This window comes from Balaenoptera musculus, chromosome 12 (genome assembly GCF_009873245.2).
Source record: "Balaenoptera musculus isolate JJ_BM4_2016_0621 chromosome 12, mBalMus1.pri.v3, whole genome shotgun sequence".
Taxonomy (NCBI): domain Eukaryota; kingdom Metazoa; phylum Chordata; class Mammalia; order Artiodactyla; family Balaenopteridae; genus Balaenoptera; species Balaenoptera musculus.
The window spans coordinates 32508540-32532471 of NC_045796.1; the positions used below are offsets into that span (position 1 = coordinate 32508540).

Here is a 23932-nt window from a genome sequence, read left to right on the forward strand (position 1 = left end):
TCCCTCCCCCAGTAACACAGTCTATGAGTAGCAGAGCCAGAGCTGACCGTCCATCAGTCTGAATCCACACTGCATATTGCTTTGCTGAGGGGTTCATGATGGGAATTTTTCAAGTAACAAACTCCCACCAATGTAGTTGAAACACACTTCATTTTAGAAAAATTTATTTTGGACAGAACGTCTTTGAGGTTGCAGCTACGATATGTAGCTAAATGAACAATAAAACCATTATTTTATAAAATAATCATGTTTAAAAATGAGGCAAAATTGATGATGCTTTCATTTGACAGGCTATTCCCAAATTGCGGTGCATAGTAATTCTTCAGGTGGGGTGACTGGAATGTGCATCAAGGCTCTAACACAAAGATGACTGTTAGCTTTAAAGAAACCCATTTAATTGGCCTGCTGAGATCCCTGACACCTCACCCTTTCCTCAGAGTTAAGGGAGCATGACTGGCTTAAAAACTGAAAGAGCTTTGATGATTACAGGGTGGGAGGAAAAGGAGATGCTCTTCCTAAAACGCCCTCCAGAGGGGAAACAACTGCAGCTAAGAGAGGCAGAGACAAGCCTTTTTTTTTTTTAGGAAACATCTTTATTGGAGTAGAATTGCTTTGCAACAGTGTGTTAGTTTCTGCTGTATAACAAAGGGAATCAGCTGTACATATACATATATCCCCATATCTCTTCCCTCTTGCGTCTCCCTCCCACCCTCCCTATCCCACCCCTCTAGGTGGTCACAAAGCACCGAGCTGATCTCCCTGTGCTATGCGGCTGCTTCCCACTAGCTATCTGTTTTACATTTGGTAGTGTATATATGTCCATGCCTCTCTCTCACTTCATCCCAGCTAACCCTTCCCCCTCCCCATGTCCTCAAGTCCATTCTGTACGTCTGCGTCTTTATTCCTGTCCTGCCCCTAGGTTCTTCACAACTGAGACAAGCCTTTTGTTTTGTTTTGTTTTTGAACAAATGGAAATTCAGGGAAAACATCTCAAAATTGACTCTCCTGGAAGCAAAAATACTTAATTGACTTGTGGTGCTAGCAAACTTTGAACTGAATTTTTGTCTTTGAAGTGAAATTGTGTTGCCATGTATGTTAACAAGCACAATATATCTGGCACTCAGAGGGGACAGAGATCAGGGGGCCAAGCTTGTCCTGAAAGACCTAAATCTGAGACATGAGCCCCAAAGGGCCCACACGAGAGCCTCTTAAGAAAAGAGCAACCCCCAAAAGAGCATTAATATATTCAGGCAAACCAAGAGATACAAAACCATTTTGCTGAATTATTTGTAGAAGAGATATTGAGTGCCATTTGACCGAGAAGGAAAAAACGCTAGATTTCATTTTTCCGTCTGTATTCAGAAGCCACACAAATATCTGTGAGAGCAGGAAACACTAGTAGGTTAGGGAGCAGATTCCATAGAAGCAGTTCTCCAGCTTAATGGTCTCAGGAACACTTAAAAATTATTGAAGAGCCCAAAGAGTTTTTTGTTTATGTGAATTTTATTAATTGAAATTTGATCTATTTATATTATAAATCAAATAGTTTTCAATATATTTATTCAGTTAAAAATCATCACCTAGTGAAAGAAGCCTGTCTGAAAAGGTATCATGTACTGTATGATTCTCACTATATGCCATCCTGGAAAAGGCAAAATGTCGAAGACAGTAAAAAGATCTGTGGTTGCCACTGATCCCACGAGAAGAGTCTCTAAATATTGGGAAGCTATCAAGCTCAAGGTGGCCAAAATACAGTTTCCAAGAGTTATAATTTTCACACGAAAGCTTGAATTTTATCACTGGCAACAAGTTCTGTCAATTGTTTGCCTTGCAGTGACAGGCTTATCTCATTTTCAAGAAAATGCCTGCCAAGTATCCAGTTGAGCAACGTAGTTTGTCAGTAATTCTCTCAAGTAAAGAAAGTGTTTTAATGAAAACAGCAGCTTCAACTCACAATTCAAACATTCATACAAATTCACTTTCCTCCTAGACATCTACTGTACTTCTCTGTATGCAGCAGGAATGTGTTATGCGTACTTTCCATTTCATCACACAGAATATTAAAAAGATGTACTCCAGGGTAGAGATGTAAGAAAATTAATATTTTTTTCTGTTTCATCCAGGACATCCTTAAGTGAAACTGGCTTGCTTTCTTTTTATTTCACTGTGAGTGCATGGTGGTAAAGAATGCAGTGACTTCGGGTACAGTTTGGTGTCACTGCCTTGACCTGTGCTAAGATGCCAACTGGTTTACTCACCGTTGTTTCTGCATCATCAGTGAAAATGTCCACACCTGACAAGGGCAGATAGTGTCTTAGGATGATTATGAAATAGTTTTGACTTTATAACCCCCTGCAAGAGCCATGGTGACCCCCAAGGTCTGCAGACCACAATTTGAGAACTGGTGGGTCTAAATTATAGTGGTAATACAAACATTGTAAGAATTGACTATTTCCTGGTCTAACCACATAGAAATTTATCATACTTGCATTTTTGGCTCTAGGATTTTATATTCTTACAATGAAAATTCTGTTTTAAAATTAAATATGCAAATTGAGAGCCAAGGAAGAATAAAATGAAAGTTTAGAAATAACTGAAATCCATAAACTATCATATTTAAAGCCAAATTTCACACCTGAGTACACGGACCTCATGTTTATTTAGGAAATAGTTGCATTGTGCCTTACATAAATAATTTACTCATGTTTTCAAAATCTCAGGCTATATTACTGCCCTGTGGTAATTGAATCTTCATTAATCTGAAAGGTTATGTTTTCTTCATTATTTTAATTATTTCAGATAAAAGCCACAGCTTTGCATTTTTATTGAGACTCCCCTCTGGATGAGCACTTTACCACTTGTCATTAGGATGATTTTTTTTTAAGTGCACATTTGCTGTTCACCGAATCAGTTTCTGGAGTAGAGCACGATCTCCAGATTGAGACCATGTGAGCCCCTGTCTCTGGAAACTCCAAGGTTGTGCTTTTCAGATGACTTCATAGAACTGTGCTTGAGCTTGACTGATTTCCCACGGCTCATCAGGCACACAGAGAAAGATAAATTGAAGACTGCACTGGACACTCTGTAAAGACTTAAGGCAAAGTAGGCAACCAGCATGTATCCTTGAAAAATTTAGACATAGAATTAGACCTGTGATTAGATGAAACAGCTACATTGACCTGTTCTCACAATGGCCAAAAGAGGGGACACAAGCTTAGGAACGTGATTTTAGTAGTTAGAAATGTTCAGTGACATTGGTATAGTCTGGGGGTGGGAAACTGAAGCAAGGAAATAGTGGTTTGGGTTTTTGTTTTTCTTTACTTGACCAAAATTCTGATAACATAAAGTATAACTCATACTTAACAGCTATAACCATATCCAAACTCGAGGTGAATGATGACACTGTCAAAAGTGAAAGTAGGTTGAATTAATGCCAATAATAATAATTAATATCTGTCAATTTGCATTGACAAAGAATCCAGAAATCTGTGTATAAGAGGTAGAATTCAAACTAAAAAAAAAAAAAAAAAAAAAAAAGCTCTTAAAACTTGTACAGGTCTTACATGAAGAACCAGTGCCTAGTTTCAGATTGAATGGGATATGTGATAAATTATTTAATTATTTAGACCCAAAATGTAGTTTGTTTAAAATGGCAAAATATTAAGTTTTATTTTTTTTCCCTCACAGATACATGCTAAAAGGACAGAAAAATGTTAAATGTCAGATGCTTGTATATTAATGGCATTGGTGATTCCAACCTTTTCTCCTTCCCAGCTCAAAAGCTGGATGTTTAGTACTTGGGAATACATTTCTCTATGTGTTTAAGTGCAGGACGCAGTCAAAAAAGATAGGTGCATGTGTAAATAAAACCCTTTATACAATAAATTACTCCTATTTATCAAGAACAGTAAGGAACTGGGTGTTCTGACACATTGAATATCTAATTAACTCAGAGTTACTCGATTTATAGTTTTTAAACAATGAGAAAAATGCATTGAACATTAAAATTACAATAATATAATTTTCTTTGATTATTGATGTTGTTTGGAATCCTAAGAGCACGTTAGGCTGTCATTTGCAATACATATTACGAGAAAAAAAATTGATTTATTTTGCTTTCTAATGGGTTTGATTGTGAATAAATGAAAGGTAAATGATATTTGAATTACATGGGTAACTCTCTTTTTCTCTACATATATTTCAAGAATTGCTGAAGCTCTTTGAAACCAAGAACTCTTTGATTCAGTTCCTACATATTCCTAGATTCTTATTTGTCTGCTAATGGCTGAAACAAATTTAATTTTAGCCTCTTTTACAAATTAAAATTTTAATTTTTGGTGAAAACAGATTCAGTGAAATAAGGTGTCCTGGAGTGTAAAGGAAATGGAGAATGGAGTCCTAAACCCTGTTCTTTCTGTAGATTTCCAGGTAGTGGTAAAGTCAGGGGATCATTTTCCGTAACATAAGCTAGGCGGAGTGGCAGTTGTGTTCAACAAATGATACATATTCACTAAGCGAAGAAAACGATTACCAGCTCTCAAAAAACAAGAATAGACAGGGCTTCCCTGGTGGCGCAGTGGTTGAGAATCTGCCTGCCAATGCAGGGGACACGGGTTCGAGCCCTGGTCTGGGAAGATCCCACATGCCGCGGAGCAACTAAGCCCGTGAGCCACAACTACTGAGCCTGCACGTCTGGAGCCTGTGCTCCGCAACAAGAGAGGCCACGACAGTGAGAGGCCTGCCCACCGCGATGAAGAGTGGCCCCCGCTCGCCGCAACTAGAGAAAGCCCTCGCACAGAAACGAAGACCCAACACAGCCAAAAATAAATAAATAAATAAATAAATAAATAAATACACTATTTAAAAAAAAACAGAATAGACAAACAGCACAATTGAAGGCCACACAACTCTCTAATACAATTTGATTGGTAGTTGTAGCTGATCCCCTTACGGACCCCCACATTTCTGTTCATGATTACTAACCTAAAAAAAAGAAGACTGCGTTTCTCCAATGAGTTTTTTGGTTTTTTTCCCTGCCTAGAATCAAGCACAAGTCCTACTGAGTAATGAAATAGCCTAAAGCAGACAATAAGGTGGGAAGCAATGAATTTGATTAGCCAATCAGTCCTGAATAATCAAAAGGCTATCCTAATATCTGTGATAAATCTGATTGGTGGGGAATTTTTTCATTAAAACAAGACAATTTTATCTAACCAAAAGAATGTACAATCTAATTGACTTTGGACCAGTGCCTCTTGGAAAGGACATTAGTTGCTGCTCTCTGCTGACTTCTCTAATCACCTACCATTTGCCAAAAATTTCACCCAAACTGCAATAGAAAGTGAAACAATTGCCTTCTTAAAACTTTTCTCTTGCAGGGACAGTGCATCAACCTTATTTTTTATCTGCCTCCCTGTCCACTTTTATTTTAGTCCTCTCTCCTCTCTACCTACTTTTGGTGGTGGGCTTCCTCAAGACTTATACTCACGTGAGACTAGTTCCATCTGTTGGTTTCACGTATCCCTTGGTGCCGACTTGCAGATCTATATCCCTAGTGCTAAGACAACACCCGGGCTCTAGGCCTATTATTCTCCTTCTATTTTTGAGGTCCCAGACTCTAAACCTGACAATGTCCTCTGGTACTTCCAATCAAATCCAAGCTCTTCCTCTCCTGGGCTTGTCATGCCTTCTGTGAACTGGCCACTCCTGGTTCCCTGACCTGTCTCCTGCCTCTTGTACTGAGGTCATTGCAGTAGATGGACAGTTGGCTGTTTTGTTTTTTTGTCTGAATGCTCTTTCTGAATTCATTATTTTTTGTCTATTAGATCAAGCTCATACTTCTCAGCCTGTTATTAAAAAAGTAGGCCCAGTATTTTTTTCTTGCCTTCTATTACTCACCATACCAATACTTAGCTTCCATAACTTCCATTTCTCCACTGTCCTATCCCCTCCACCCCACCCCATTCATTCCTGTTCTCCACCCCATACATCTGTATACTCATCTTACCTATCAGGCACTTTCTCACTTCCTTGCATTTTTCCTCATTCTGTTCTCCCAACCTGAGGCAGCTTTTATTCATTTCAATGAAGTCAAAATTACTTTTTCTTCTTCTTTGAATCTAACTTTAAAACCTACATTGGTTTCTCTTTTTTTTTAGATTTTTATTATATGAATTACCTCTGTTTTATAGTTAACTTTTTGGTCAGATTCTTATTTGCCACTTGTTTCTCATGTGCTAGTCAATCCTTCAGGTATTTTAAGGCCCTCAGGGGTAGATCAGGCTCTCATGCTTGTCTTCTGGTAAAATACTGTTTACTGTAGAAACAGGCAGATGGGAACGGTTGATTACTTGATTCGGAATTTGGTGAATCTTACTTACATTTTTTTCCCAAGCCTGTCTTTGGAATATTTAAGCCTTGTCTCTTTTTTTTCCTCCTAGAAATTCATTTTGTAGACAACATTCAACTTTGTGAACCTGAAAAATTTTGACCATTCCAAGTCTTAATGCCACACCACTGCTCCAGCGAATTTATACTACGACTGGTAACAATGGCCAGAAGCCTGAAGAATTAAAATGCCAACACCAAACCTTACCTTAACAGCTCTGGTCTATACCGTTCCCCCGCATTTTAATATATTATTTTGTTTTATAACCACTTCTAAATATTCTTGGTTATTTCTTTTCTTTGTTGTTTTTTTTTTTTTTTTAGTTAGTTTCGTTTTTTGTTTCCTGTTTACTTTGTGTACAACTACCTGCTTTCTGTGACTCATTTTGAGCAAATGATAGTGAACAAAGCCAGCCCCAGCTGGTAAGGTGCTGTTCACTGGAACAGGTGCTGTTGTGCGGAAAGGAGACTCTGTGACTAATTCCGATAGTGGCTTTCCTTTTTCCGGATGCTTCCCATTGAGTTCTTACAAGTCAATATTTACAGAGTTCTCAGTTTGCAGTAAATATACTTGTATGAGAAAATATTAATGCAGATTAAAGGCGTTTCTTACATCGTGAAAATTTTCTAATGTTTGAGAATTTCATTGGGGCTATTTTTTGATATTGAACCCTTTTGACTTTCCCGTACCGTGACTTTTTGCTTTTAGCGGAAAGTCCGGGAATCTCCAAACTGGAGAATTATGATGAAGTTCACTGACCACGCACTGTGTTTAGAGGCCCTGTTGCACCACAGTGCCGGTGCTTCTCAGACACGGGCTCTTCGGCAGCATTCCAGAAATAGGAGGGGAGAGAAAGCGATATTTTCCCTCCTACTAAAATATTCAGGCAGCTTAAAAACCTTAGTGCTTTCTTAACATGTCCAAATTTCAGTACTTTCCATTATTTGAACACTCGTGTAGAACACTTTGCTTTGTATTAAACCTCCTTGTCTCCACGTAAAACTGACCTTTTGTTATCGAGCAGGCATATCTCTTTCAGATAGCGTGGTGATCCACACAGGTGTGAGGTTGCCAGGGCGAGGAGTTAGGGCCATGGTGGTTTTTTGACGGTTGTAAGAAGGCTACACCATTTAAAGCTGACACCAGAGACCTGATAGGGACTTATTAACTGTATTGAACAGTCTTTCTTTTGCTTTGGCCCTATGTATAGTTATGATGCCAGATTAGATTCCTAGCAGCTTCAAGTTGTATTAAATGATATTTTGCTTTCTGTAATACTGTTATAAAATAAAGTTTGTTTATTCTCTAAACTTGTCACTTCTCTTTTTATGAAGGTTTAAAAAGATAAGCTCGAGTCATACTGTCAGTCAGAAGTTCTAGTATTTTGTGGGATGTAGCATTTTTAAAATCTGTTATTCAGATCGTTTATAATTTCATGCTGCTGCCAGCATCACCAATTGCAAGTGGCTAAACCAATGTCGAATGTTTGTAAATCTACTATTTAGAATGCCAGTTCCTTCTGCCTGGTTACATAATCCACCCCAGCTTGTACAAGTTCTCCAAGGCATATTTTTGCTTGTCTTCTTTGTGTATTTTTTGTTTTGTTTCAGGAAATACCTTAGCTGCACCATCTGAAACCTGGTCCTCTGCTTCAGTTTTGCTTAACAGTCCAGTGGGTCTTAGTGCATCAGGCAGAACGGGCTCTGCTGAGGGCTGCGTCCATGTCTCATCAGGATGGTTCATTGTGAAGCTTTTGCCCAGACACATGAGATGAAGTGCTGGATTTTCTTTCAAACGTTAAAAGCATTATATAGCAAGTGACCAACAGGGTGTGGTATATTCCATCTAAAATGTTCTGTAGACTGTCTTTCCCTAGTTGTTTAAGGTGAGCATGTTAAATATAATTTGCAATGACTGTCTTCTTTGGGATCAGTTCCCACTGATATCTCTCACCTTGTGAAAGATCTTTCTCACTTTCTCTAGAATTATTACAAAAACAATTCCTCTTTGGGGAAGCATATCTCAGCAAGCCAAGCCTTAGAAATATTATGGAACCAAATGTGACTCTGTAAATATAATTTTCATCAGAAAGTGTGTATGTATAACATTTGTATTTAAAGCAGAGGTTGATCTGTCAGGGTTTTTTTGAGAACCATATCCTTCCACATGGAAGGAAATCATAGGAGGTAAGTATGTCTATAGCAGCTCCAGTGGAAGAGGAAATGCATTGTTCAGGCCAGGCTCAGTTTTACCAGCTGAGATGGCAAGGACAGAGTTTGGGGTCCCAGAGACATCTAAAGTATCTGTGGGGTCTTGGTATCTGAAGAGCAGCTGAAAACAGTGTTGATCATGCCACCTGTGACTATGGCAGCAAGACTGTCTATTTTAGTATTTTGTATTTCTTGCAAAATAATTCTCAGGATGTTATAACCTCATTCTGTGAGCTGAGCGTTCAAAACCCCAAGTGATAGAATAAGAAAATAGGTCAACAGCGTTCACTGCCGTGAGACGTCCAGGCGCTAATCGTTTATCTTAAGTCAAAAGCAATATAATTTGGGGGTGATAAGCAATAATTCCTTTTAGTTGTATAGGGTTTTTATGAGTATTTCACATAAACCTTCCAGCGATCCTGTGTGGAACATGGGAAACAGAGCAATTCATTTTCCACAGGCCACAGCAGGATAAAAAATGAGGTTGTTAAAAAAAAGTGTATAGAGTTGGTGAATTTTGGGCATTTCACTGTTGTGAGTAGCTTCTGTTTCCCTTTATGATGCACGTAGCATTCCTCACTGCATAGGCCACAGTTCATGGAGTGATCATCCCCAGGACTCCGGCAATGAAGCAAACTGTAGCATAACGACTGCCCAGCATGGACTTCATTACGTTTTCCCCTTACTTATGGATAAAATTATATAGTGTCTGAGAACATCATATAATTGAGAATTAAAAATAATATGAGGATAAGGAGGAGTGAGTCGTGGTTTAGGTGAAACAAGATTGGCCATGAGTTGATAATTGCTGAAGCCAGGTGGCAGTAAATGGGGGTTCTTTATATCATTCCGTTAGAATATTCCATGGTAAAAGACTAAAAAATGCCATAAAGCCCCATGATTTTGAAAAAAGGTCCTGTCTCCATGTACTGTGAGGTAGTACATTGCTCTTCCGGGTGTGGTGCTCTGGTCAGTTTCCAGCAGAGTCTTAACGCACTTGCACTATAGAATAGGACCGGGGTTTACGAGGGCTTGCACAGATCCTTGCATGCACGTGCACCTGTTCACGTATTTGCCGGGATTAGGCCACGATGCGGAGCTGGCCCCGGAAGAGAACACGGTCAGCTGGCAAATCTGAGGTGTGAAACTCCTGACCCTTGGCCACAGGGTCAAAAACACTGACCCTTTGTATAGTCATGATGCCCAATTAGGTTTATAGTAGCTTCAAGTTGTATAAAATATTTTGCTTCAAAAACACTGGCTTCAGTGCTTCGTGACCACCTAGAGGGGTGGGATAGGGAGGGTGGGAGGGAGATGCAAGAGGGAGGAGAAATGGGGATATATGTATACGTATAGCTGATTCACTTTGTTATACAGCAGAAACTAACCATTGTAGAACAATTACACTCCAATAAAGATGTCAAAAAAACAAAGAACAAACTGGCTTCAGACTCCTACAGATGGGTGTTTGCCCTACTCTGAGTAACTGAACCATGTGACTTCAGTGAAGGTACTTAAACATCTATAAAGTGAGGGTAGTAATACATCCCAGTGTAGGGGTATTCTCATGGTTCGATGAAGTAAAAATGTATAAAGTGCCTAGTGGAGCTCCTGGCACAATATTGCCCTCCAAAAAAGCGATCGCTATGAATACTAACAGCACTGTGCGTGAGTTAACCCACCAAAGGCAAGTTATGGGAGATACTGCCAGTCTGAGCTGTGTTCTTGTGAGAACTTTACAGAGTAGAACTCTGTACCCTTAGGAACTAGGTTACTTGGGAAGCCTGTGGGAAGGTTTTGGCTTTGAAGTTGTGTGGACCCAACTTCCTTGTGAGCCCTGCAGTGTCAGGAACCCCTTATGGTCTACTCATTCTCTGCTGTATGGCAACTAAGGTGGCTAGTGTAAGACAGCACAATCCTTTCCTAAGACGGGCTGCAGGCTTCCTAACCACAGATTCTTTGATGGACTTCGAGGGGCTAGGCTTTCCCACAATATATACAAAATCATGGGTATATGCATGTTTCCTACAGAAAAAAAAAAGATTCCTATCTTTAATTAAATTCTCAAAAGGCTTCTTTATTACCTAAATAAAGGTTAGGAATCTCTGCTCTTTAAGAATCTAGGTTTTGGAATATGGATTTGAACATTTTTTTAATGGAAAGAATTTCAATCTGGTGTTAATTATAAATAAAATTTCTTGAATACATATTTCCTGTTTATGTTCTGCCAGGGTGAATGCCTTTGCGTAAATTCTGATAAACTCAGAGGCCTCTTCTGATTAGCACACTAATTATAAAATCAGAAAGCAAGACTCAAGAGCATTTGTTTGGAAAATTCTAACTTTTAATAAACAAGTCAGAAAATTGATTTCCAAAATGTGTTTAACTGTTATGAATTCTTATTTCTGAGATAACAGTTTTGCCAAAGAACTTAAGATTTCAAGGAAAAGCTGTTGTTGGTGTGTGAACGTGCTTATCTGTTCTCAATTTTCCAGTTGCTACTAAATTACATCTAGAAAATACTGGTGGCTGTTACCTGGTCAGATTACTTAGAAGTTTTTTTTTTTTTTTAAGGGTTGCAAATAATACTTCAGAGAACATGATGTGTGCCCTTCCTTGCTCCGTTTTCTGTTTTATCAACGTGTATAAGCTCAGAATGTGAGGCAGCGGTCATGGACTTGTACTGTCCCAATGCCAAATTTCCAAATTACCAACACAGTTAATGAGAGAGATAGATATTATTAACAATTTTAGGTTAGCTCTGTAAAAAAATTTTTTTTCATTGAATAAATGGCAATGTAACAGAACTTACAACACCCATTAAAGTATTTTATTGAAGGTCTCATGTTGGGGAAACAGAATTGGGAGTTCGTTCAGATACTAGAACATTAGAAATAAGGTTAGGAAGTGTTGAGGTGAAACCACTTAGGAACGTTTTGGGCCCCTGATGAAAGGCTTTGGAGCACAGGAGGAAGCAGAGTGTAGGATGAGGTAAGGAGCCCACCAGCCTGGTCTAGGTGGCAGCAGCAATGACAAGGAAGCAGGCAGTCCAAACCGGAAGGAACTCTTACCCTGGACTTTGAGCAGGTGGAGAGCAGAGACGTGACCGGGCAGCTGATGGGCTGCGCTCTGTGAGGGACTAGTCAAGTCCAGTACAGTGCCTTCAAGCAGGTGGTAGAAAAATTCTGGGACTTGGTCTCTCTGTAGGAAAACTAACGTTTCTGTTCCTCTCTACACATAAAGAGCATTCATGACTCTACTCATGATTTCAATGGACATTCTTTGTACTCATCTCATTCAGCAGCAACAAAGGAATCAGGTCTTGCTTTACACAACTTGTTTATGTTGAGAACATGTATGTTTCGAGCTCCTCTGTTACCATAGCAGCTGAGATGCATTTTCCCTGGTAAGGCAGAGGTGGTGGAACGCATCAGTCAGGCTTCTGTTGTGCCTGTTTCCAGAAGAAGGTAGAGCAAACCCTGGTGGCTGAGCCACAGATTTGGCCGGCAGCTGGGAGTACGATGCATCCTTTCCCCACCTTCTGTCCAAGAAAGCATTTTACATAAGCTGATTTCCACCAGAGGCTAAAAAGAGATCCCTCTCAGAATTGAAAGAATATTGTCATTCCTTCCATATGGCATGCACACTTATTCTAAATTACCTCAGTCTGGAAGCCCCAGGAGACATTTTCATTGTAATCAAATGCCATAAAATACAGAAATGAGTGTCTCCAGTTGAACAGTGAGTTTTATGATATGCAAGAAGTGCAAATGGAGACTAATAACTCACTGGATGCATATGAAGAATTTGAGACTGGGGGAGGGGGAGAGAAACAGAAAATATCTGGCACTAGTGGCGCATTCTTGCTTTGGGTCGGCCAAACAATCTTTTGCATGTTTGTATGTCACTGCAGAAATTGGTGCATTTCTTACAGGTGAACAAATTCATTATGTGTTATAAAGTTAATCTGTCTAATAGCCTGTTGGATTCATATGCAAACATAAGAATACAATCAGACTTACACTTAGGACATGTTAAGTGTCTTTTGTTAATGTTAGCTAGGAAAACTGTGAAGAGCCCGGTAGTAATCACAATCTATTTGAACTACTACTTTGAATTAAATGTTTCTTTTCAGTTATCTAGTTTGGCTATTTGGGGTTCCCACTGAAAGAAGAATTGTGCTAGTGAAACGTTGACTTCTTTCCATATTTAGAAATAGCTCCCCGGTGTTTTGGTTTAGAGGCAAAGTCTTGAGTTATTCTCCATATGAGTCCCATGAACTTGATGTTCTTTCCTTTTCCCACCAAATTGCCAGTATTTCCAAGTCATGTCATGCTGAAAACTACTTTCATGGTGATGCATACCGAGTATCGAGAGACTCTGCTTGTTTTGTGGGTTCTCACAATGATGATGCGATTTGTGAAAGCAATTGGGAAAAGGGGAGAAGTAAACCAAGGGCCAGAAATGATGCCTTAAAAGGTGTCATTTCAGTGTTGCCGAACTTCAAGGGAGGAAGTGGGAACTCTCACAGCAGGAATCCACAGGCGCTCATCTTTTGCTATTTATTTGATCTCTACCAGAGTATCTTCACCTCCAAAGTCAGAATAATGCGGGCTTCCACGGGATTATGTAATAATGATGCTTAAGAATTTTAGTTTGAAAATAGTGCCCTTCAGAGTAGACATAGTCCTATAAAAGTTAAAAAGTTACAGTGTGCCTAGTGCATAGAGCACATCCAACAAAATCTTACATTCTTGGGACTCGCCAAAGAACTGCTATTTAAGTCGAGTCTCATAGCTGTCCTCCTGAACCACTTTTCAGAACAAGCATCTTAGTGTTCTTTTTGTCTTGCTGTGGTTCTAGTTTATTAACTATTTGCTAAGCCATTGACCGTTGCTCTCCGACCAGTAGAAATTGACTGTGCTTTAGCCGTTGATCAGTCCCCAACAGTCACGTCTGTTTCTTTCTCTGGTACCGGGAAGAGCTAGCCTTACGATTGTGCTGGTGATCAGGAGTCTGTGACAGTTCTTCATTAACTGAAAGGAAAAATATCAGTTAAAACTGTGGAGGCAGCTGAGTGCCACTGGTCATTTACAACTCCTCAGGGGTTATTGGCCAGCATTTCTACCCTGGTGGCCCCAGCAAGTTACAGAAGTCATCATCATCAGAGCAAGTCCTATTGCAGGATCTCTCCTTTCCTCCTCAACCACTCCCAAAAGAAATATAAATGCTTATTTCTAAGGAGTGGTCCTGGTTAGAGAGGGCAAATTACCACTGTAATAAAAGGTGTTACATGCTAAGTATATTTTATATTCAGTAGATTGTGTTGATTAAATGTATTAAGGCTCCCACATTCAATAAGCATTTATTAAGCATGTCTATTACCCAAGACCCGGGGATATGCAAATGAGCAAGATAGGGTTTCTGTCCTGCTCCTCCCCGCCAAAAATGTGTTTGGGTGTTTGTAAGTCTTTAGACAAGTCAAATTAGTCTCCTTTTTACCTTTTGGCATCTGACTGAAAACCGAGTGTCAACTTTTCGCCACTTACATACTCCTTATGCCCTTAAAATATAGCTTCAGTTAAAGCTACTGAAATATTAAAACTTACCAGTGATGTCCTAATTACTAAATCTGGTGGCATTTTTCCAATCCCCAGTTTTCTTCCTCTGTAGCATTTGACACGAGCCCCCTTTCCATGACCTCCACCCCCAATCATACTCCTCTCTTTGGCTTTTATTATATATCATCTTTCTGTGTATTCTTATCTGCTCCTGTAGCTTCACCTGTTACCTCTCTGGCAATAGCAAATTTGAACTTTAGCCCTGAAATCCTGACAATTATCCTTTGAGATCTTCCTGGTACATCCAAAAAAAAAAAAAATTTCTCTTCCTCACCACCACCAACATGCATAACTGAAACTATTTTTTACTCTTAAAAGTTTATTTTCAGAATTATAATTAAATTATCCAAGCCAGAGACAAAGGAGTTTATAATCTCATAGGAGATAATGTATTTTATAGAATTGAACCTGAAAATGTTCTTTTTGGTCCCCCACATCAAATCCCAGCAATTTATTCTTTGCCAGGCACTTTATATGCCATGTGCTCTAGGACATGAGCACTCTCTCTGACCTTCTATTCTTTTCTGATTCCACACTGCTTGTCATCTCAGTCGAGAGAGGGTATATATGCATTGGATGGTAACAGGTCTTAGGTTACACGAGGCTCAAGACTTAACAGCTAATGTTTCTTGATCACTTATGTGCCAGACACCGTGAAAAGCCTTTTCTCATTTAATTCTTGCAGTGAAATTATGTTGTAGTCACCATTATTATTCTTACTTTACAGGTGAGCAAACGGAGGCATAGAGAAATCAAAATGAGGCAATTTGCCCAAGATCATAGAAACTGATGGATTCAGGACTCAATCCCAGGCAGTCTGACTCCAGAGCCCACACGCTCAGCCACTCAGTTTCACTGCCTTTCCACATAGATTATTGCTAGTTCAAAGGTATTGCTTGAGATAGCTCATGCCTTACATTATAGACTCACTGAAATATGAGTAACTTCTTCCCTCTTAATTACTGAAGGCTAACTGTGCAACAGGTGCTTTGAATGAGGAGCCAGGATACAAATTCTAGAGTGAAAATGGGTGACCTGAAATAATGATGTTGAAAGAAGAGAACTAGAAAATGGAAAACTAGGAGAGAAAGCAAGAGAAAACCCATCATTCCTCAATGAGTTATATCTACCAAGTGAACCAAATGTCTGTGCCAGGCGCAATGAAGAGAGCTAGAGAAATAATTTATCCTTCTGAAAGAGCTTGCAATTTGGCCATCATTTCATTTTAATGGATCTGTTAAGGACAGTGCAGAGATTAGACAGGTGAGATTAGCCAGGTGGCTGTGAAAACATCTGAGTTTGTAACTGTAGAATATTCTGCAGGCAATGAAGTTTTCCTTCTTGGGCCACAGGTGAAGAAATGTAATCTTCTTGACTCAGAGCTAAGTCTTTATGCAGAGGAATCACCATCATCAGTAATTAGCCATGTTACAGAAAGAGATTGATCGAGTCCCCTCAACACTTTTGTAAAATTCTTGCCTTGTTTAATTCTCCCACTGTTGGCTCTCATGTTGGTGATGTTTATTTGCCTGGGCCAAGAGGATTCCTCCATTCAGCAGATACCTTCTGAACACCTACTCTGTGTTCAATACTCCAGGGGTAGTGTTTTGGCTGAGAGGGCTAGCTCTGGAGCCAGACAGCCAGGGTTCAAATCCTGTCTGTACCATTTTCTCGGTGAGTGATCTTGGGTAATTTACTTAATTTTAAGTAAATTTTATATAATTAATTTTATTTCTAAATAAAGATCAATAATTTTATCTTTAAGTTTAATAATAGCTACTAGTTATATTTTAATATTAGTTATTATAATGACACAAACACTGCCTTCTTAGAATTTATAAGTCAGCAGGGGTCATAATGACCAACAGTTGTTCAGAACAGGCACTGTTAAGAACCTTACGTGTATTGCCTCACTTAATCCCCACACCAACCCTACAGCTATGTCCTGCTATTATTTCTATCTCACAAGTGAAGAAACTGAAGCTTCAAGAGATTAGGTAGTGTGGCCATTGTTACAGACCTGGAATTCAAACCTCCATTTGGTTTGACCCTGTCATCTGAGATCTTAACAATTTCACTCTGCCAACCCTTAACTTACTCTTGACTTTTAGAAATACTTATCTGTTTCCTTTTGGATTGCTGACTATCAAAACATATATATAAAGTTCAGTGAGAGATGCCTAGCCGCGCTGTACATTTTCCATACTTTGGTTAACTGTATTAGAATGTCAATTGCTGAAGGCCAGAACCTGATCGCTTACCTGACCTTATTTTACATCTAGCTTCATACAAAAACTTTCAGGCATTCAAGAGACACAATTTCTTTTCCATAGTGACTATTTTTGGCAATGTTGGTTATTTTAGCAAGCCATTTGTTCATGATCAGGGTGATAGTATTTTGAGCGGCACTGAAAGTAGCAGTATAGGAATCTCAGGACTTGGGGAGAGAAGATAATCAAAACTTCCACCCGAGGAGAGGTGACATGTCCCTGGCAGTGGTGGATGAAGGGTTTGGTGATGGAAAGTTCAAGACCCAGACCTCCACCTTAAGAGCTACTCCTCAAGGCAACTGACACAGATTGAAGAGTGCAGGATGGTAGAGAATTTTCTTTCTTCCTTTGCGAGAAAATTGATGTTCTCTACATACTAATTAAATTTACATGCACCATTACCTCCTAAGCCTTGAAGTGTGGGGATTAATGATGAGTGATTATGATACCGTCACATGCTTTCCATCACATCTTAAAATGCCTCTCTTGTCTGGGGGACTAGGATGTATGAGGTAGGCAAGATGACTTTCTGTTTCAGGATGCAGGAATCTGGGGTTCTGTGAACACACTAGTTTATCTGTCATTGTCCCTTTCTTTACAGGGACAAAATAGGAATGATTACACTTGCCATAACCCTGGTTGCAAGTTTAATGACATGACATTTGACCATCTGTTTACAGTTTTTAAGTGGGAGCTGCTAAATAGAGATTCAAACTGGTGATATCTTATTTGGGGCCAAGTGTTCTCATTTGCCCTCAAACTGGAGAGAAGATATTACTACTTGCCCTTAGGAAAGCAGCTACAGAAAGAACTATAATTTTAAAAACCACATGTTCTCAGGGGTTTTTTAATAAGAAAGGAAAATTTGGAATTAAAGGGAGCACATCCGCATAAAAATGAAAACATGCCTAGACTAAGTTTATCTGCTAACACTGGAAAATGTAATCAGGAAAAAGGATACACAGATCCCATTGGGAGAGGAAGGAAATATGAGCAAAGGATGGTTTGAGGGAGGGGTTTTCAAATTTGTTTTTAGTACTTTAATGACATCATCCAACTTAAGAAATATTACTGGTTTTTGATACTGCTAAAATAGCTATTAACCTCTCGTATTAATCTAACATTTGCTGGGTACATTATTAACACGTAGTCTATCAAATCACAGTGCAGTTTCATTCATTTCAATTACAGCGGAATAAGCAGGCTCAATCCAGGACCCAGCTTCTCACGTCCCAGTCACTTTAACCTTCCTGAGGGTTTTGGTTTGGTTTGGTTTGGTTTGGCTTTGGGTTTTTTTGTTTTTTTTTTTAACCTTAAGACCCCAGTTTCATGGTAAATTTACATCAAGCCGTCAAATATCTATTAAGGCTTGACATTTGCCAAACACTGTGATAGCACAATGTTGGCACATTTCCTTAGTAGAAGTTCAGTGGATGAGGAGTGAGTGCACACACACTCACAGGAACACACGGGCACGTGCACACACACACACACGTACCTGTCAGGTTGAGACGGCAGACCAAGAAACACATTGTAATGTTTGTGAATCTATTGGCCTGAGAGACAGAGACAAGCAATCACATGTCCAGATTGCTGATTCACAGCTCGCCTGTCTGCGAGGGGCTGAAGTTAAGGGTGCCCAGGGCAGGCCTTCAGAGCCTAGCACGTCATCCACACTGCTGGAAAGATCAAATTTTGCCACGTTCACCACGGAAGATATCTTAAGGGGGGTGCTTATTGAGAAGCACCTACATATCAAAAAGATGTGTGGCTCCAGGCCATCCAGAAGAATGGGCGGTACATGGACTTGTTCCAAATGTGTGCCATGGGAAAGGAATCTAACCCCGGCCTTGTGTGGCTTCTCACTTACCCTCCATCAGCTTGATCCTGAAGTAGGCAATGAGAAGGAACAGCAGCAAAGTCACGGGCAGGAAGATGCCCGAGAGCAGGAACCAGCCTGGGAGCTCTCGCAGGAACTCCGACAGCACGGGGCTCATTGCCATATCACACAGCCCACCGGTCCCCCCTCAACCCCGGGCCGGCGGGGTTCGCACCCAGGTGAGGGCAGCTTCGCTGAGTCCACACTTGTTTTCTTCTGGGGCTCTGGCCTTTGCTCAGCACATCTCAGTGGAACTTTTGGTGGACTTTGCTCTATTTAAACAGCCCCGTGAATTCTGAGAGGATTGCTGGCAGGTTACTCTGTAACTCAGCTACAAAGTGTAGAAGAATTGAAAGGTGATTCTCCCAGGCCATTCCAGAGATGAGTATTTATCTGGCAAGGTTGGGAGTGACACCAGGAGGCCTAAATTTCTTTGTATTCGGTTTATCTGATATGAAAAGTACCTGATTTTAAGCAAACCTCCTTGTTGTATATATTCTACCAATATATGCCCAGACGTAGGAAGAATTTTTCCTACATTTTCTAAATTTCAGAGAAAATATTAATTAGTAGCTATGTTAATGTACCTGTGTCTAGAAAAAATGAATTTTCCGTCATACACAGTTTATACAACGAATAGCAAGGAAGGAGAAACAATATTCTTTCCATACGTAAAAACTCTTCCTAATATGTCCTACTCTGAATGCTTTTCTGAGAGGTATACTGGTTTATTCAGTTATTCAACAAAAATTTAATTCTACTACAACCCAACCTCTTGACTAGATGCTGGGTGTACAAGAAAAAGTCATGGTACCTTCCCTCTGAGAGTGGAGGCAGACACAGAGACAGAGAATGGCCATAAGACATAATGGTGGAATGGATGGTAATATGGGCCCTGTTCCTTCTCCCCCCCGTGCATCGGTTTGTGCTTGCTGCTTTAGTAGCTGGCACTCCCAGCTGTGTCCTGCTCACACAGTCCTGTGGCCCACCCTTAGCAGTAGAAGGTGCCCCCTGAATGATAGTGTTGTGGCTGGTGTGGTAACTACCAAGTTTCTGGGAAAAGATTAAAAGGACAATAGACTATGTTGACACTGGTTTATAAACTGAGTTGAGTTGCCATCCACTGCTTTAGTGAAAAAATTGTGAAGATACTGGTCTACTAAACTAAAACCAACTAAAAAATCCTTTCTATCATTAAAAGGCCTCCTGGAGAATTTGGAAAATTTGGGGAGGGAGATTGGCATCCACCTTCGTGGGTTGATTTCTCTTCTCATGCTGTTACCCTGTCCCCCATGGCCACTTGGGTGAGTGGTTGCCCTATCAAGCTGCTGTCAATGCCTCCTGAGTTCTTCCATCAAGGGTTTTGCATGGCCATGCTGTAAAGTCAGCACCCTAATCTATAAAACAATAAGAATGAGGAGGGTCTCTGGGATGCCTAGCTGGCTTCCTAAGCAGTAAACAGTAAATAGATTTCTGTCAGATCTACCCCTACGTGTTTCATATTTTATGCTATTGTAAAGGGCGTTGCTTTTAAAATTTCAATTCCTGATGGTTTGTTGCTGGTATTAAAGGTTTTCTTAATTTATTAAATCTATCACATCACTGGGAACTTTTAGAAGATTACATATTAGGATTTGTTAAACACCCTTTAGAGCTTAAGAACTTTTATCAATAAAAGCTCTTTTCCAAATTCACACTGGTTGCTTGGGTTAAGTAGGCCTAGCAGGTAGAAGGATAGAGATGTTTGAAACACTGGTAATCAGTCTATTTGATTGACCAGAATTTGGGGTGGGGTTCCCTAGAGTTGCAATATGCTACCATAATGACAGCAGATTCTTTACCTAGCTTTTTACCATGTGGTGGGAGTAATCATTAATGTCACTGGAAAGTGTACATCTGTGAAAATAGAGGGACATGTTACATTTGGGGTTAAATTCTCCTGTTGACTTCCTTAGTAGTGAATGAGCCCACTGTTGATTTACATGACAGTTTAAGGCACAAGTGATTGCAGATGTTGATGTGAGTTCCTAGGGAACTACTCTTATACCACCTATTATGCTCTTAGTGACAGCTGGACAAAAGCCTTTTTTAGATAACTGTGACCTATTGAAGGTGATACCAAAACCACCAGGCCTCTGATTTGGATTCTGTATTCATCTGAATAAGCCATAAAGGATGACTCATTCCAATGACATGGCGTAGAGCAGTGAAGGTTCTGAAGTCCATCAGTGGAAGGTGCCAAAGTGCAGTTGACTGATATCTGGAGAATCAAATTATGTACAGCTGCAGAACCAATACAAAAAAATAAATACAGATGAAACTAACAAATTTTAAATGAAGTGCTCTGATTTAATTATATGGGTAATGTTTTGCTGATGAAGCACTGCTCACTGTAAATGTAGTAATGACTGCTCCAGTGTGGGCCTTTTGGGTAGGAAAGCCTATATTCTCTGACCCTTGTTAACTGCCCTTCTGAACTTGGCTCATTAGCCCATGTCAATTAAAGGAGTATCACTTGGCACCAGTACTACAGTCAACACAAAAATAAGGGCTCTGAAATCGTGTGGCAGTCGTAGGTTATAAGGTACTCTTTCAATAAAAAGATAGATATGGAAGTGACAATGAAGAATTTAAATTCTTTGTGAACTTTGAGAAAAGGTCCACAGGCCTTCATTTATTCATATTTCAAGTAACAAATATTTATTGAGGGTTTAACATGTGCCCTGGAGGCACTGATTTGGGGCTGTGAACATAATCATGGATGACGAAGTCTCTGTCTTTATGGAACTTACATTCCAGTGGGGTGTAGTAGTATACACCCCAGGGGGTAGTATAAACACTTCCCATGTTCTATCTCATTATAGTCTTATAACAAAGCCTTTGAAGTAAGTACCAATTCTGTAAAGCCCACGGAGCTTTCATAACTCGTCAGTGATCACACGACTAGAAAGTGACACAGTTGGAATTTGAACCCAGACCCCAAACACTTATCCATTATATTCTACTGCCTCTCAACCTGCTAGAGATATAGTGTCAAGTCATGATAAGTGCTCTGCAGAAAAAAAAAAAAAGCAGGACAAGGAGAGAAGAGACTAACAGGAAGTGTTACTTTTAGGTGGGTGGTCAGGGAAGGAGTACTAGCCTGATAGAGCTGCTGTAACAAAATACTACAGACTGGGTAGCTTAAACAACTGAAATTAATTTTCTCACAGTTCTGAAGACTGGACATCCAAAACTGAGGTGCTAGCAGCGCTGGTTTCTGTTTAGACCTCTCTCTTTGGCTTGTAGATGGCTGGTTTTCTTCTTGCTGTGACCTCACATGGCCTCTTCTCTGTGCTCGAGCACCCCTGGTTCTCTTCCTTTCCTTATAAGGGTACCAATTGTATCGGATTAGGGTCCCACCCTTATGACCACATTTAACCTCAATTACCTCCCTAAAAGGCCCTATCTTCAAATATACTCACATTGGGGGGTTAGGGCTTCAACATATGAATTTTGGTGAGGTAATCAATTCACTCCATTACAGAAGATTTCTCTGAAAAGCAGACTTTTTTTTTTTTTTTTTTTTTTTTTTTTAAAAGCACTTTTCTTTTTTATAGCTACTTTATTTATTTATTTTATTTTATTTTTGGTTGTGTTGGGTCTTCGGTTCATGCGAGGGCTTTCTCTAGTTGAGGCAAGTGGGGGCCACTCTTCATCGCGGTGCGGGGACCGCTCTTCATCGCGGTGCGCGGGCCTTTCACTATTGCGGCCCCTCCCGTTGCGGGGCACAGGCTCCAGACGCGCAGGCTCAGTAGTTGTGGCTCACGGGCCCAGCTGCTCCGTGGCATGTGGGATCTTCCCAGACCAGGGCTCGAACCCGTGTCCCCTGCATTAGCAGGCAGATTCTCAACCACTGCGCCACCAGGGAAGCCCGAAAAGCAGACTTTTGAGCAGAGTCTTGAATGAGAAGAAAGATGGAGCCGTGAGCATATTTAGAGGAATGGAGTTTTAGGCAGAGAGAACAGCAAGTACAAAATTCCTGAGATAGGAATGTTTTTGGTGTGATAGGAGATGCAGAAGTAGGCCTACTGTGGCTGGAGCACATTGAGAAAGGGGAAAATTGGTAGAAAATACACTTTTGAGAAACTCTGATCTAGAAACATGACAACACTGACAGTCGCTCAAGAAAATGTGCCCACAGGGTGGTCTGTGAAACTAATTCTACCACATTTTATTAGGCATTGCTTGGAAAATGGTTAAATAAATGTAGAGAATACTGGGGTAAAATGATTTCTTTACTGCAAGGTTTCTTAGAGCCTTTAGTTTGGTAGGGCGCATTGTGAATCCCCAAGAGGAATACAGCATGAGTCTTTCCCAAACTTACTGGACCATTGAGTCCTTGCTGCCAGGAGAATCTCAGGAGATCATGGTCTGCAGAACATGCTTTTGGGTATCGGCCATTAGGTAAGAAGATTTGTCTTGGTGCTCTGAGTATCAACCCTACCCTAAGTATCAACGTATAGGATTGGTATTCTTAGGTAGGGAATGGTGGATAGGAATCAAGTTATTCTGAGAAATTATGGGGCTTTTTTACTTTAGTTTTTGTAAATTGTACTAGCACAGACTGGCCCCAACAATTCAAGAAGCATGAACATTGTCTGATTCATTAAATTCTCCAAGTGTCAGCCCATCTCACTTTACAAAGTTTCTTTGTTTATAGGAAAATGATTTTGTCTCATTCATGAAACTCTTTGCAAGTTTATTTTGTTCATGGGAAAATGGTCATTGGAACATGCCCACCTGACACAGTTTCTTGGTAATCCTGTCTTATTTAGGGTGGTGATACAAATTAGATGTTTCTGTTCATTAGCAATGGGCTGTGACAGGAGTGGGTAGCTCTCTGGGAGTAGTATAAGGATGAACGTTTGCACCCCAGGGTCTCCAGGGAGGGGAGGGCACTTTGACAAACCAAAAGTTACTTGTTACTTGAACATGTTTAGAACATCAGAGATGGAAATTCTGTTCAATTCAGCTTTTCTCTCCATTCACCCATTATGATTTGGTCAATCAACATGACAAAATAAGATATAAAATAATCTCTTATTTTATATCTGTCATATAAATAAGAGATAAGAACAGAGACTGATTTATGCTAATTTGAGTTAATGAAGTTTAAATTTCAGCACCCCTCATTTGCCTGGACCCTTCCAAGACCCAGGGAGGGATACCGAAAATATACACACGTGGTGGTAGTTTTTGTAGAGTTTGCAAACAAAAGATATATTAGCTGCAATAGATATCTTTCCACTCCAGATGCCCATCTTTCACACTCTTTATGTCAGGAAGAGTTGGAGCAGCCATGGACATTTTGGGGACAGCTCTAGGGGGAAGATGAGTTGGGGACACATTTAATTTGGGTTGGTGGAAAGTTTATGTGTTTTGCTGTTGTTTCTGTATATAGTTAAGTTGTAGTTAGCTGTCTTAGTGTAGCAATGACTTTCAGGAGTACTCATCCCACCCCCTGTGCTATAATTCTTTGCATCGTGACCCAAATTTTCAGGGACAAAAGGTTGTATCACAAT

The 23932-nt window shown here is 40.0% G+C and overlaps 2 protein-coding genes across 23 annotated transcripts in view; one reads left to right on the forward strand and one right to left on the reverse strand.

The window, feature by feature from the left end:
• The window catches only part of EPB41L2 (erythrocyte membrane protein band 4.1 like 2), a 214412-nt gene extending 206684 nt beyond the window's left edge, over positions 1-7728 (forward strand). For 6 of the 22 annotated variants that reach the window (XM_036870869.1, XM_036870868.1, XM_036870873.1 and 3 more), the window contains one exon: positions 6441-7727. The gene's annotated coding sequence lies outside the window, so the exon portion shown is untranslated. Of the gene's footprint in view, positions 1-5041; positions 5094-6440 lie in introns of all 22 variants that reach the window. The other 16 variants (XM_036870881.1, XM_036870890.1, XM_036870891.1 and 13 more) reach the window with 7 other exon arrangements.
• Positions 7729-11397: 3669 nt separating this feature from the next.
• Positions 11398-18611, reverse strand: SMLR1 (small leucine rich protein 1). The gene is made up of 2 exons (XM_036872218.1): positions 18360-18611; positions 11398-13634 (listed from the first exon to the last, which is right to left on the reverse strand). Exons 1-2 carry the CDS (start codon positions 18490-18492, stop codon positions 13549-13551), a joined length of 219 nt encoding a protein of 72 aa, XP_036728113.1. The 5' UTR covers positions 18493-18611; the 3' UTR covers positions 11398-13548.
• Between the last annotated feature and the right edge of the window lie 5321 nt (positions 18612-23932).

What these genes read in the sequence shown, in the direction of transcription:
- SMLR1 (XM_036872218.1), bottom strand. Translation starts at nt 18,492, where the DNA reads ATGGCAATGAGCCCCGTGCTGTCGGAGTTCCTGCGAGAGCTCCCAGGC. An exon ending in CAGGATCAAGCTGATGGAGG is followed by an intron (nt 13,635 to 18,359) that starts GTAAGTGAGAAG and finishes TTTTCCTTTCAG; the next exon opens with TTAATGAAGAACTGTCACAG.